Genomic DNA, 15066 nt, shown 5'->3' with positions numbered 1-15066 from the left:
TGCTCATGTTTCTGCACAGGCTGTTGGATTGTGGGGGAATGAGAGATTTGAGCGGGGATGATGGGAAACAGACGGGCTCCCTGCTGCTGATGATGATGACCGTGTGTGTGTGTGTGTGTGTGTTTCAGTGGTGCCGGGACCAGTGGTGGCGAGCTGGAGGAGGAGAGCTGGCAGCCTCCAGACCCGGAGCTGATCCACAAACTGGTGGTGCAGATCGAGTTTTATCTTTCGGATGAGAATCTGGAGCACGACGCGTTCCTGCTCAAACACGTGCGGCGCAACAAGCTGGGCTTCGTCAGCGTGAAGCTGCTCACCTCCTTCAAGAAGGTACGAATCCGTACGATCCAGTTCCCCCGTAATCAATCATTTTATCCCTAAAACTCACCAAAATTTCATTTCAAGTTTTTTCCTCAAATTCATGCCTTAAAATATCTTGAATGTGACTCGACACCCTTGCCTCATTTAGTATGCGCGGTTCTATGAATATGCAAATGAGCCCCGCCTCCACTCACTCCCTCAGCTCAGAGATCCACTGGTTGACGATCACACGTTGATCTGATTGGTTACAAGGTAGTTTGTGACGTCAGAAACACCAGCGATTTCAAAGCGTGTTTTTGAGACTGTCTTTGGTTCACTGCAGTTTTAAGGAGGAAATACTCAGCAATGCTGTCGACTTATGAATTTACACATGCTTTGTCTTAAAGCATATTAAAAACACCACATAGACACACAAACAACATTAAAAGCTGGATTTTCACCACAGAGGGACTTTAAAGACCTTGTGACCTTAAAACTATTACTCATGTTCAGTTTGTGCTCACACACAGATAAACACAAATTAAAATGTATTTGTAATTTATATAAGAACCAAAAAAAGAGCAAAATTTGCACAAGTCAGTGTGACTTCAACATTTTTGTAAAATTCTCTAATAGCCATATTCCTGGTGAAGAATTGATCTACCCATAATCCCGACGAGAGATCCGCTGATCAGAAGCCATCGTTACCATGGAAATGAAAATCTTGGCGAGAGTTAAGCAGTGATCGCCCACTCCCATGAAGCATTGCGAATGACACAATCTCCAAATACACACTTAAACTACTACTATTTGTGTGAATCTCAGTGTTGTTTTTGTGTCATAATCCATGACTAAAGCAGCAGCTTTATATCGTTTCCGATTGGGTTGTCGTTCTCGGTGCTTTATGGGATTCCCTTGTCAAACCGTTTAAATGTGCTTGTTTTCTCTCTGTTTTCAAATCCTCTCTGAGTTTGTGATTCAGCCGTGAGCGGGTTGGTTTATGACTCAGATCTCTGTATTGAAGTGTTTTGAAGCCCTTTTGAAGAAAGTGAAGGCGAAGAATACAGTGGAACGAGGGCAATGATGGTTTTGTTGGGCTGTGACTAATAAAGAAGGAACAGGCTTTTCAAACCGTTTCACGTCAACTTCCTGCTTTAAAGAGAAATAATGTCAGCCCAGGGAAACACAAATGCATTTGATGGTCTTTGAAAGTAATTATGCACTGAGTTATTATATTGCATCTCATGCTGCGTTCACTGATTTGATGGACATTCTGATGGTTAGACGGGAGAAATGTCTTTCACTGCCTTTATCCAGCTCAATTAAACCTGTACTTTGAGGTGCAATGACAAGAAATAGACATTAGCTGCGTTTCCGTTACCCTTCAAATTGTGCAAATTGAAATTGCGAATTGAAAATGCGCCCAATGGAAACACGTCAATTTCTCTAAAACTCCCATTTATCGCAAAACAGTTTTTACGCTCGCATGAGGCTTTTTTTTCAGGCAATTCAAAAAATAAATATTTCGCGAAACTGCAATGGAAACAGTTTTTGCGCATTTACAGTCACCTGACATAGATGATGAGGTGTGTTTGGACAGAATACGAGACAGAGCTCTTTATTAAACTCATAATAGACAGAAGAATTACAGGAATAATGGATTCTAAACCTCAAATAAATGCCACAATCAAGACCTGGAAACAAACTACCTTGTAACCAATCAGATCAACGTGTGATCGTCAACCAGTGGATCTCTGAGCTGAGTGAGTGAGTGGAGGCGGGGCTCATTTGCATATTCATAGAACCACGCATACTAAATGAGGCAAGGGTGTCGAGTTACATTCAAGATATTTTAAGGCATGAAGATAAAACGTTTAAATATGTCATTTTAGTGATTAAAGATAAGTTTAAAGGATACAATGATTGGCTACAGAGGGACTTTAACATGATTGATGGTCATACCTGAAGAGGGTTGAACGTTTTCACAGCAGCTTTACAGTGATAATAGGAGATTACAGTAACAGATTGTTTTGGCTTTACAGCAGATCTAGAATAAAGTTATTGTCCAGATAAAGTTAGTTCTGATGCAAAGATCATTGGTCTTAAGGGCTGCTTACACGACACCATTCTAACAGAAAACCCTTAATTTCTCTCTCTCTCTCTCTCTCTCTCTCTCTCTCTCTCTCTCTCTCTCTCTCTCTCTCAGGTTAAGCACTTGACGCGGGACTGGAGAACCACGGCGTACGCCTTGCGTCACTCGGACCTGCTGGAGCTGAACGAAGAGGGCCGGAAGGTGCGGCGCCGGTCGACCGTGCCGGTTTTCGCCAGCGAGTCTTTACCGAGTCGTATGCTGTTGCTCAGCGAACTGAAGCGTTGGCCGGAGCTGGACGTCGCGTTCGGAGGAGACGCCGGTAACGGAGGCCCGACCCAACAGGAGCGGCTCATGGAGCTTCTTCTGAAGGCGTTCGGAAACTACGGTCCGATCGCCTCGGTGCGGGTCCTCAAACCCGGGAAGGACTTGCCGGCGGATCTGAAGAAGCTGAGCGGGCGTTATTCCCAACTGGGAACGGAAGAGTGCGCAATCGTAGAGTTCGAAGAAGTGGAGGCGGCGATGAAAGCCCACGAGGCGTTCGGCATAGACGGAGGCATGAAAGTGGTTCTGATCGGCACCAAACCTCCGAAGAAAAAGGTCCAGAAAGATCGGCAGCGGGACGAGGGAGGCATGCGTAAAAGTCGCTCGCTCAACAGTCGCGTGCGAGAGCTTCAGTATCACGGCGACGACTCCGCCGCTAGCTCTTCGGAAACGGAAAGCAATCCTACGTCGCCTCGTTTATCACGCAAGTCGCGTTCCTGCAACAAGCTCAGTCCGACAAGCGCCGGTCCGAATCATCTCAGCCCGGTTGTTTCGCCACGCTCGAGTCCGTGGAGCAGCCCACGCGCAAGCCCGTGTTCCCAGCGGAAAACGCACCACTCTGGGAAGTCTCCGCTAGCTAGCGAGGGTCGTTTGAGTCCGGAACCGGGCCGGCGTTGGGCGGACTATTCCTCGGATAGCAGCTTGACTCCGTCGGGAAGCCCGTGGGTCCAGCGGCGCAAGCAAGTGGCGAGCCAGGAGAGTAGCCCGGTGGGAAGCCCGATGCTAGGCCGGAAGATCCAGAACGCCGACGGGCTTCCCCCGGGAGTGGTTCGGCTCCCGAGAGGTCCAGACGGGACTCGAGGCTTCCACTGTCCTGGACCCGGGAAAACTGCGTCCACGCAAACCTGAAGACTCCCGTCGCCGACTCTCGCACTCTCTCTCAACTCAACGCATCTCTGTAGGACTTTTGTAAAACCTTTTTCTATATGCTATTTTTGTTAACGTTTTATACATCTTAATTTAACTGATTTCCTCATTGAATGATGGCATCGTGACAAAGGGAAGCCGTTCTGAAAGTATTTAAGTTTTAAAGTTTACGTTTTCCCCTGGTGTTGGTTCTGGTCTCGGTAACGCCACCATATGCCTTTTCTGATGATGCCGTGGACGTCCCCCCACCCCCACCCTCACCCCCCGGCGCTGGAAATCCCTGAAGGAATATTTCGATTTATTTGCTTTAACTTCTGTTTTGTTTCTGCCTTTAAACGTGCTTCTCATTTTAGTGATTTATGGATCGTCTGGGATCTGTTTTTTTTCTTTTCGTTTCTCTCTGTTCTTGGGTTGGAGTCCTCTCTGCTTCCTCACAGCGAAAGAGTGTTTGAGGTTTCTGTCCTGAGCACAAATGCCTCGTATCTGCCCTCATCTGAGTGAAGGCATCGCACAGTCTGCTTCCGTACTGTACAAATAAATCACTACAATCGCAGCTATCTGGGGTATTGCTCATTTCTTTGGATCCAATATTCTCTTGCTTCTGGCGGTTTTTATTTTGCATTTCAATTCGCTGTAGCGTTCGGCTCATGTAAATCAGTGGTTCTCTACATGCTTTCCCATTCAGATTTAACTCTGAACACTTTCTTTGTACGATAAACAATTTCGACCGACCAATATTCACTTATAATGCATGTTACAGTCAAACCAGCATTATTCAGACCTTCAACATTTCTCACATCATCAGTTTATTCGCTATAATTTAGAAAATGCTAATAAAATATGAGCAGAACTCAGTTGATATTTGACTGGTTTTGTCCGTCCTTCTGTTAGACTGTCTCACACATGAATTATGTTGAATATCTGTCAGCTGTTAAATTTAACTACACAATTAGATAATACCAGTTTAGCTCAACCAATCACCAAGCAATGCTTCATTGTGTTCAGTCTGTGTGTAAAAAGAGCATTAGCAATTAAAGAAAACACACTTCAGCAAAACATGATCAGCTCTAAGTGTCCGAATCAGTTTTGCTTCCAAATGTTACTGGTAGTCCCTGAATGAAGAATATTTGGGTATAATGTGTCACGGTTTACTTTATTTTGCTCTCCTCACTTACATAAATGAACTATAGTGTCCTGCACACACAACATTATATCTAGTGTGAGAATAATTTTTGTTCTGACTGTATAATGCATTCATAAATGGCAACCAAAGTTAAAATGCATTTTAATATTTGAGGATTTCTTGCTACGTCTGAAGTTGGTTATGTTTTAATGCACTGTTCTTTCTAAAGGTGTTTAATGAATGTTGTATAACATACAATAAGGCATAATTAATGCAATAAATATAAAGGCATAATTGTGCAATGAACCACATAGGCCTGACAATATGCATGACTGAAAGAGGACAAATGATAGTGACGGTTATGTAAATGCATTAACAGCAGAAGTGTCATTTACAGCCTCACACTCAGAACAAACACTAGGCTAAATATTGTGTTCGCATTAGCCATATTACCAAGTGACGGATTCATTTGTGGCTAGAGTTTGATATTAAACAAACACAGATTCAGAAGCATGTCCTCTATGAATGCTGTTGTACCGATGCATTGTTTTACCCCTGTTGAGATGCAGATAATGTCTGGTTTTTCACTGAGAAGGTCAGCGGCATTGCTCTTCTAATAGTAATGTGATGTTTTGAGTTAACAATCACGTAGAATCCATCAGAACGGATGATTTCACTTCACCAGATTGCAACCGAATCTGCGGTAAAGGTGACCATTTGGTCCCATTTCTCGAAGATAATTTTATTTGACACAGCATGACGTGGTAATGTTTCTAAGCAACTGCCTGATCTCCACAGGAAAGCTCAGTATACTTCAGCTCAGTCGGATGAAATTCTGCAGGTCATCTGAGTTCAGGCCTGAATTACACCTGAATGGAGTCTCTTCAAAAAGATGTCTGTATGCTTAATATGCACCTTGATAATGGACAATCGATGTAGCTGCAGTATTCTACGATAATTTGCATTAATATCAGTAAATGAGTGTGCTTTTATCTGCATGTCATACTGGGCTCAATAAGCATTGTCAATTATAGTTCATTTTCTGGTAGAATGAGATATATCTGGATTTCCAATTAAATTGGCAACATCTTTTGGCCAGATTGTCCATTGAGCTTGAAATCCGTCTCATGGTTTCCACATCACAAATGAATCCATCTCAGTAATGGCTTCTGTAGAAAGCCTGCATCATTTAAATATTGTGATTTGTACAATTATACGCCGCCCCCAATTTTTAAACAATGATGCCAAGCCATTTTCTGAATTCTGTGGCGCATAGTCATAACTAATATGTTGCCAATTTAATCCACTCCTACATGCACACACTCCCTCTTCTACTCAAGTAATAAAGTCACTTTCCAGAACCTTCACCCTCTCGTTCCTCCAGCCGATCTGAGATGAACACACACCTCGAATACAACAATACACATCCATTGACATAAAGACACAACTCCCGTTTATACAAAATCGTGTTCTCTTTCTGTTTTTCTGCTTCTCTTCCAGCTCTTTTGTCTCAATTTGTAGCTTATACTTTAAACTAGCCATTTTAAAGTCATTATACACATGCATTACACAAAATTCAACTTGAAAACCACTATATAGTAGTACATAAAAACTTTGTTTTTATAAAGGAAATCCCTACCTGTGTGCTTCCTCACAAAACTCTTCATCTTGCACAGCTGTATCATTCTTTGAATGTAAAATGGGTAAAATATCTCAATATAAGCGTTTCAGTCAAATAAACCTTTAACCCGCGCGGGAAAAAATCAACCCGCGACAACGTTTAAAAGTCGCCGAATTACGCGGGAAAACAGCGGTCACGCTCGCTAAAGAAAATAATAAATATGGCGGGGACTTGTTTCTATCTGTGGTTGTTGATTGGATGTTGTCGTGTCCTGAGATTGCGCTTAAAACTGCACATGCGCATTGGCTGGTCAAAAGCCTGAAAAATAAGCCTTTTTAATGCTAGTTAAGCATAAGAAACAACATTTATGGGACAATTCATGTTAGTTTTTGTTGCTGTGAATGTGGATAGTGCTCTTATTAATACATTAGCATACTGCATTTCTTCAGAATGCACAATGTGCTTTAATTGACAACTGACTTGTGCATGAAACAAAAGAGACAGATGACAGAATTTACATGATCCCTTTTAATATCTAACATATTGTACTGCTGTTTAGTAAGAAGTTGGCAGTAGTCACAGTATTTGTGCTTTATAAAGAGGAAACTGAACGTGGGAACAGAAGCTCTGGATGTAACGGACTAACAACACAAATGTGGGTCGCAATATGAACAGAAGAAAGAAGCACTTACATTCGATCACGACGACAGAGACATTCTGTGTTCCTGAGAGAAAGAAAGATGTTTTTTCAGACTGAACTGGATTTCAATAGCAGTTACGCTGCATCTCAAAACATCATGTTCTTAAAAATGACTAGGAAAGGAACATTTTTACATTCCACAAATATTTAGAACCGTTTAACTAGAACTAGTGCTGATAGTGATGTGATAAACCTCTAATAATGAGTATTAAAGTGTTTCCTGTTTCCCAGAACAAATATCATTCTTAAAATAAACTCTGTACTGGAAAACAAGACAAAAACACTGAAGAAAAAAAAAAATCTTTTTTTTTTGCAGTTTGAGCTAAAAAATGTACCTGCTGGATCAGAAAACAGGTGAAAAAAATCCCACAGATGCACATTAAACCATATATAGAGACACTTACCAGAGAAGCTGAACAGGTGGTTTTTGTTTAGGGTTCAGCTACTTTAATATTTCATCTACATTTGTAAGTAGTCCTGTGGTGATGTCCCATCTTTCTAACTAAACAGTCTACAAAAGTGCATATGTGAAATCCGTGTAGCTCAAACAGAACAGCTTGGTGTCAAAGGTCAAAGGTCGATTCCCAGGAATGCATGGACTGAGTAAATGTGGACCGTACCTGCAAGGCTGCAATAAAAGTCATTGTGGATAAAAGCATCAGCCAAATGCATCAATGTGGCACCATCGACCAATCAGAAACAGCTATTCCAGGAAACGTGGTTTTCATGCACCGCTCAATTTTCTTCCATAACATTCATCTTCTTTCAGACTAGTGGACAGAAAACATTCAAAACACACATTTAACTATTTAATTTATTGCACTTGATCTATTAGCATCTGTAGATTTCAGTCTCGATCTTTAAAGGCGGAGAGTTTGGATGTAAAATGTATGTTTTCCATATGTTTGACAGTATTTTCTGATTTATATCCAAAATCCCCTTTGAAAAAACCTTTAACTAAACAAAATCAAACTGATTTTGTATGCAAATGAGTACATATTTAATTAGCTAACACCTCATTTGCATATTTGCACAACATTTCAGAAAAGTTTGCAATTATTCTAATCAATCAAATGTAGAATGACAGTGAGGTCTATTGATTCACAGGGAGTGTTTTGCCTGGAATCTAGGAGGAATATTGTTACACAAAACCAAACACAGGTGAGAATCATCAACCTAACAGTGTTTATTCAGAAATCAACATTCAGCACAGAGAATCACTCATATATACACTTATATTTACACATGCACTGACACAGATGAGTTTAGATACATATTGTACATATTTGACCATCTTCTGCGTCCTCGGCCCAGAGCAGTGTGTGTGAGTGTGAGTGACAGTGTGTGTGAGTGTGTGTGTGTGTGACGAGCAGCTGAAGGCAGGAACACACACTCAGAGCAGATGGGAATCTGCCACAGTGGGAGTTTGGATGGCGACGCGTGCGAATCAGGTTGTAAATCTGGGAAGTAGGAGTTGCAGTAACAGCGTCAGGAACCGTGTGTGTGTGTGTGTGTGTGTGTGTGTGTGTGTGTGTGAGAGAGTCAAGAACAGCGTTGAGAACCGTCAGATGTATAGTGACCCACGTACCCGACCCCGATCAGCAGAACGTCGATGAGGGTCCAGATGTGAGTGTGAGTGTGTGTGTGTGTGTGTGTGTGTGTGTGTGTGTGTGTGTGTGTGAGTGAGTGTGAGAGAGAGTCGAGAACAGCCTCAGATATACAGCGACCCATCGGCCGGCCCCACGTACCCGACCCCGATCAGCAGAACATCGATGAGGGTCCAGGTGTGTGTGTGTGTGTGTGTGTGTGTGTGTGTGTGTGTGTGTGAGAGAGAGTCGAGAACAGCCTCAGATATACAGCGACCCATCGGCCGGCCCCACGTACCCGACCCCGATCAGCAGAACATCGATGAGGGTCCAGGTGTGTGTGTGTGTGTGTGTGTGTGTGTGTGTGAGAGAGAGAGTCGAGAACAGCCTCAGATATACAGCGACCCATCGGCCGGCCCCACGTACCCGACCCCGATCAGCAGAACATCGATGAGGGTCCAGGTGTGTGTGTGTGTGTGTGTGTGTGTGTGTGTGTGTGTGTGTGTGTGAGAGTCAAGAACAGCCTCAGATATACAGCGATCCGTCAGCCGGCCCCACGTACCCGACCCCGATCAGCACAACATCGATGAGGGTCCAGGTGTGTGTGTGTGTGTGTGTGTGTGTGTGTGTGTGTGAGAGAGAGTCGAGAACAGCCTCAGATATACAGCGATCCGTCAGCCGGCCCCACGTACCCGACCCCGATCAGCAGAACATCGATGAGGGTCCAGGTGTGTGTGTGTGTGTGTGTGTATGTGTGTGTGTGAGAGAGAGTCGAGAACAGCCTCAGATATACAGCGACCCATCGGCCGGCCCCACGTACCCGACCCCGATCAGCAGAACATCGATGAAGGTCCAGGTGTGTGTGTGTGTGTGTGTGTGTGTGTGTGTGTGTGAGAGAGAGTCGAGAACAGCCTCAGATATACAGCGACCCGTCGGCCGGCCCCACGTACCCGACCCCGATCAGCAGAACATCGATGAGGGTCCAGATGCCCAGACCACCGAAGCTGAAGAGTTTCCCCAGACCTTCCCTCCACTGACCCAGATAGAAGCGGTCCGCGCCGAAGCCTCCCAGAGTGATGCTGCACACACACACACACACACACACACACACAAAAGTTCAACAGAGTTCGCCTGTCCGTTATTCTAACACCGATTACACTGAATCACGGGGATTAAATGAGTGTGAAGTGACTCACCTGAGGGCGAGAGCCGTGGACCACTTATACCCTCCAGTCCAGTTACAGAACACACGCTTCAGAAACACTCGCTTCCCTGTGCACAACACACACACACACACATCAGTCTTACTGTCCCACACGAGATCAATCAGTGTGTGTGTGTGTGTGTGTGTGTGTGTGTGTGTGTGTGTGTGTGTGTGTGTGTGTGTGTGTGTGTGTGTACAGGTTTAAGGGTCGGGTTAGTGTAAGGGGACAGAATATACAGTTTGTACAGTATAAAAACATTACGTGTGTATGTTTATGTGATTTATGAAGACAGAAATTAGTATAATGACACTGGTATTACACTGGTATTACACTGGTATTACAATTGTGAGTGTATGGCCTCGTACCTTATTGCTTACCAGTGTGATTACTGAAATGTTCTTGTCGTGTATTCTCTAATGTCTGTATTAAACATCTGAGTGACTGAAGCTGATGCCAGGAACACAACAACAGTTCTGGCTCATTCAGCCCCGCTTCCAGAAATGAAATATGGACTCGTTTTTGAGAAATGTCTTTAACATGTACATACATCTGTTTTTCTGGGGTACTCGGGCAACTAGGTCACAGGGGTCATTGGAAAACTAGTTTGAGTGACTTTAGCTAAATTCTTTACTTTACTGTGTTAGATTAAACCTCCTCTCCTTGAGAGAAAGAACGTATTATCTTGATGTTTTGAGAGGACTCTCCTGTTTATCGTTAGAGCCGGGCCAAATCCAACCTTGGAAAAGCTGTGTGTGTGTGTGTGTGTGTGTGTGTGTGTGTGTGTGTGTGTGTGTGTGTGTGTGTACCCAGGCAGTGCACGTGCTCCAGCACAGCACAGGAGGAGTTGTAGCGTGTGCGAGGACAGGACACTGTCTGACAGCTGGTGGAGTTCGAGCATCGGTACTGAGACGAGTCGAGCTGCCAGCAGAAGAGACACGGCAGCGTCAGCGAGAAGTTCTGCTGAGGCTCGTTACGCTCGTTCTGGAACACACACACACACACACACAGTTACGCTCGTTCTGGAACACACAAAGTATTACACTCGTTCTGGAACCAACAAAATAGTTTATTTTACTTCACGTAACAGAAGTTTTTTATGGATTTTAGTATGGCTATGAATGTTCCTGACGGATGTGAATGTTCCTGACGGATGTGAGTGTTCCTGACGGATGTGAATGTTCCTGACGGATGTGAATGTTCCTGACGGATGTGAGTGTTCCTGACGGATGTGAATGTTCCTGACGGATGTGAATGTTCCTGACGGATGTGAGTGTTCCTGACGGATGTGAGTGTTCCTGACGGATGTGAGTGAGTGTTCCTGACGGATGTGAGTGTTCCTGACGGATGTGAGTGTTCCTGACGGATGTGAGTGTTCCTGACGGATGTGAATGTTCCTGACGGATGTGAATGTTCCTGACGGATGTGAGTGTTCCTGACGGATGTGAGTGTTCCTGACGGATGTGAGTGTTCCTGATGGATGTGAGTGTTCCTGACGGATGTGAGTGTTCCTGACGGATGTGAGTGTTCCTGACGGATGTGAATGTTCCTGACGGATGTGAGTGTTCCTGACGGATGTGAGTGTTCCTGACGGATGTGAATGTTCCTGACGGATGTGAATGTTCCTGACGGATGTGAGTGAGTGTTCCTGACGGATGTGAGTGAGTGTTCCTGACGGATGTGAGTGAGTGTTCCTGACGGATGTGAGTGAGTGTTCCTGACGGATGTGAGTGTTCCTGACGGATGTGAGTGTTCCTGACGGATGTGAATGTTCCTGACGGATGTGAGTGTTCCTGACGGATGTGAATGTTCCTGACAGATGTGAGTGTTCCTGACGGATGTGAGTGAGTGTTCCTGACGGATGTGAGTGTTCCTGACGGATGTGAGTGTTCCTGACGGATGTGAATGTTCCTGACGGATGTGAGTGTTCCTGACGGATGTGAGTGAGTGTTCCTGACGGATGTGAGTGAGTGTTCCTGACGGATGTGAGTGAGTGTTCCTGACGGATGTGAGTGTTCCTGACGGATGTGAGTGTTCCTGACGGATGTGAATGTTCCTGACGGATGTGAGTGTTCCTGACGGATGTGAGTGTTCCTGACAGATGTGAGTGTTCCTGACGGATGTGAGTGAGTGTTCCTGACGGATGTGAGTGTTCCTGACGGATGTGAGTGTTCCTGACGGATGTGAATGTTCCTGACGGATGTGAGTGTTCCTGACGGATGTGAGTGAGTGTTCCTGACGGATGTGAGTGAGTGTTCCTGACGGATGTGAATGTTCCTGACGGATGTGAGTGAGTGTTCCTGACGGATGTGAATGTTCCTGACGGATGTGAGTGTTCCTGACGGCGGATGTGAGTGAGTGTTCCTGACGGATGTGAGTGTTCCTGACGGATGTGAGTGTTCCTGACGGATGTGAATGTTCCTGACGGATGTGAGTGTTCCTGACGGATGTGAGTGTTCCTGACGGATGTGAGTGAGTGTTCCTGACGGATGTGAGTGAGTGTTCCTGACGGATGTGAATGTTCCTGACGGATGTGAGTGAGTGTTCCTGACGGATGTGAATGTTCCTGACGGATGTGAATGTTCCTGACGGATGTGAGTGTTCCTGACGGATGTGAGTGTTCCTGACGGATGTGAGTGTTCCTGACGGATGTGAGTGAGTGTTCCTGACGGATGTGAGTGTTCCTGACAGATGTGAGTGAGTGTTCCTGACGGATGTGAGTGAGTGTTCCTGACGGATGTGAGTGAGTGTTCCTGACGGATGTGAATGTTCCTGACGGATGTGAATGTTCCTGACGGATGTGAGTGTTCCTGACGGATGTGAGTGAGTGTTCCTGACGGATGTGAATGTTCCTGACGGATGTGAATGTTCCTGACGGATGTGAGTGTTCCTGACGGATGTGAGTGAGTGTTCCTGACGGATGTGAGTGTTCCTGACGGATGTGAATGTTCCTGACGGATGTGAGTGTTCCTGACGGATGTGAGTGTTCCTGACGGATGTGAGTGAGTGTTCCTGACGGATGTGAGTGAGTGTTCCTGACGGATGTGAATGTTCCTGACGGATGTGAGTGAGTGTTCCTGACGGATGTGAATGTTCCTGACGGATGTGAATGTTCCTGACGGATGTGAGTGTTCCTGACGGATGTGAGTGTTCCTGACGGATGTGAGTGAGTGTTCCTGACGGATGTGAGTGTTCCTGACAGATGTGAGTGAGTGTTCCTGACGGATGTGAGTGTTCCTGACAGATGTGAGTGAGTGTTCCTGACGGATGTGAGTGAGTGTTCCTGACGGATGTGAGTGAGTGTTCCTGACGGATGTGAGTGAGTGTTCCTGACGGATGTGAATGTTCCTGACGGATGTGAATGTTCCGGACGGATGTGAGTGAGTGTTCCTGACGGATGTGAGTGTTCCTGACGGATGTGAATGTTCCTGACGGATGTGAGTGAGTGTTCCTGACGGATGTGAGTGTTCCTGACAGATGTGAGTGAGTGTTCCTGACGGATGTGAGTGTTCCTGACGGATGTGAGTGAGTGTTCCTGACGGATGTGAATGTTCCTGACGGATGTGAATGTTCCTGACGGATGTGAGTGAGTGTTCCTGACGGATGTGAGTGAGTGTTCCTGACGGATGTGAGTGTTCCTGACGGATGTGAGTGAGTGTTCCTGACGGATGTGAGTGAGTGTTCCTGACGGATGTGAGTGAGTGTTCCTGACGGATGTGAGTGTTCCTGACGGATGTGAGTGTTCCTGACGGATGTGAGTGTTCCTGATGGATGTGAGTGTTCCTGACGGATGTGAGTGTTCCTGATGGATCTCACCACGCAGTGAACGCCGGCTCGGCTCCTGCAGGAGAAGTTCGCCGGTCGGCCGTAAGTGCAGTTGTGATGAAACGAGCAGGTGATGCAGTCGGACGGCAGTTTGCTGCACAGGCCTCCACTGGGACACCTGGACGTGTAGTTCTCCGTCAGCACTGGAGATGCTGCACACACACACACACACACACACACACACACACACACACACTAGATGTTTCAGTCTCACACTGCTGCTCGTCTGCATGAGGCAGTGTCTGAGAGTCTCACGTGAGGAAGTATGTGAGGGAGTGTGTGTGTGTGTGAGTCTCACCTGAGGGAGTGTGTGTGTGTGAGTCTCACCTGAGGAGGAGGTCAGGGCCGCTGGGCTGCTCATCACTGGGTTCTGCTGAGCCGTGAACGGAGGATCCTGACCGACATGAGCAGAACTCAGATACCCTGAGGAGAGAGAGACCACATCACCTGTCTGTGTGTGTGTGTGTGTGTGTGTGTGTGTGTGTGTGTGTGCGTGTGTAACTTTATGGTTGTTCTGTAAAATATAATGATAATAATATATATTATTATTATTAATAATACTCATGTTTTTCGTACATATTATTATTACTTTTTTATTTTTATTATTTTAGTTTTTATAATTTAATTTAATTATGATAGTGTGTGGTGCTACTGAATAAGGGAAAACTGACTTTTATTCTTTTATTGTCCTTCGCTGAAGACATGATTAAAGCGTCTCTTTAAAATACAGCAACATAATACTCTGTAAGTGTGATTACCATATGAATAAACCCTAGTATTTACATGGTCCACATGACATCACTAATGTACTGTACCAAAAACACGGCTCTTCAGAACAACACCGCACTGATAGTTACCGAGGCACTGTTAGCGCTCTTACCGATCACACATTTGGAGTAAATGTCCAGCAGCAGCAGAACCAGGATCATATACGAGCTCATTATGTTCCGTCCGCGTTCAAAAACCCATTTCAGTCCGTTCGCTGTCATCCCGAACACTGGCTCTGTTCTGCTGCCCGACGGACGGACTCCACTTCCGCTTCCGCAAGAGTCCCAACGGCTGCTAGTTCAAAATAAAAGTCCGATTACGGCAAAATAAAGATTGCTTTATTTGTTCAATCTTTTTAGGGAGAACATTTAAGGTATTATTTATCTCTCTTTATAAATTGTATCTACACGTTTCCCTGAAAGATATATTTCTTTATTTTTCTAACCAAGAGAAGGGATCTAGGCTTGTCAACTAGCTGAAATTGATATTAAAAGGGATAGTACACCAATTCTGTCATTAATCACTCACCCTCATGTCGTTCAGATCCCCTAATACTTGTGTTCATCTTCGGAGCACAAATTAAGATATTCTTAATGAAATCTAAGAGCTTTACGTCCATCCATTGACAGCTACGCAACTACCACTTTCATAAAAGTAATCCATT

The 15066-nt window shown here is 44.9% G+C and overlaps 2 protein-coding genes across 2 annotated transcripts in view; one reads left to right on the top strand and one right to left on the bottom strand.

Moving 5' to 3' along the window:
* larp6a (La ribonucleoprotein 6, translational regulator a) overlaps nt 1-3692 on the top strand; it is an 8396-nt gene extending 4704 nt beyond the window's left edge. Inside the window, exons 2-3 of the mRNA XM_079873837.1 lie at nt 129-327; nt 2504-3692. Of these exons, the coding sequence (XP_079729963.1) occupies nt 129-327; nt 2504-3559 (1255 nt within the window). The 3' untranslated portion in view covers nt 3560-3692. The remainder of the gene's footprint in view (nt 1-128; nt 328-2503) is intronic.
* A 4497-nt stretch (nt 3693-8189) lies between these two features.
* Nucleotides 8190-14693, bottom strand: tm2d3 (TM2 domain containing 3). Its single transcript, XM_079874893.1, has 6 exons — nt 14515-14693; nt 13962-14057; nt 13626-13786; nt 10619-10793; nt 9804-9879; nt 8190-9686 (listed from the first exon to the last, which is right to left on the bottom strand). Exons 1-6 carry the CDS (start codon nt 14621-14623, stop codon nt 9521-9523), a joined length of 783 nt encoding a protein of 260 aa, XP_079731019.1. The 5' UTR covers nt 14624-14693; the 3' UTR covers nt 8190-9520.
* Between the last annotated feature and the right edge of the window lie 373 nt (nt 14694-15066).

Source organism: Squalius cephalus (genome assembly GCF_949319135.1).
Source record: "Squalius cephalus genome assembly, chromosome: 6".
Taxonomy (NCBI): domain Eukaryota; kingdom Metazoa; phylum Chordata; class Actinopteri; order Cypriniformes; family Leuciscidae; genus Squalius; species Squalius cephalus.
The sequence above is the reverse complement of the archived record's forward strand: the minus strand, read 5'-3'. Positions and strand labels throughout refer to the sequence as shown.

Bases quoted from the DNA above. Each gene is read 5' to 3' on its own strand.
- tm2d3 (XM_079874893.1), bottom strand. From the start codon at position 14,623: ATGACAGCGAACGGACTGAAATGGGTTTTTGAACGCGGACGGAACATA. The intron at 13,787-13,961 runs GTGAGACTCACA...GTGTGTGTGCAG, and splicing joins GGCCCTGACCTCCTCCTCAG to CATCTCCAGTGCTGACGGAG. The intron at 9,687-9,803 runs GTGAGTCACTTC...GTGTGTGTGCAG, and splicing joins TCCACGGCTCTCGCCCTCAG to CATCACTCTGGGAGGCTTCG.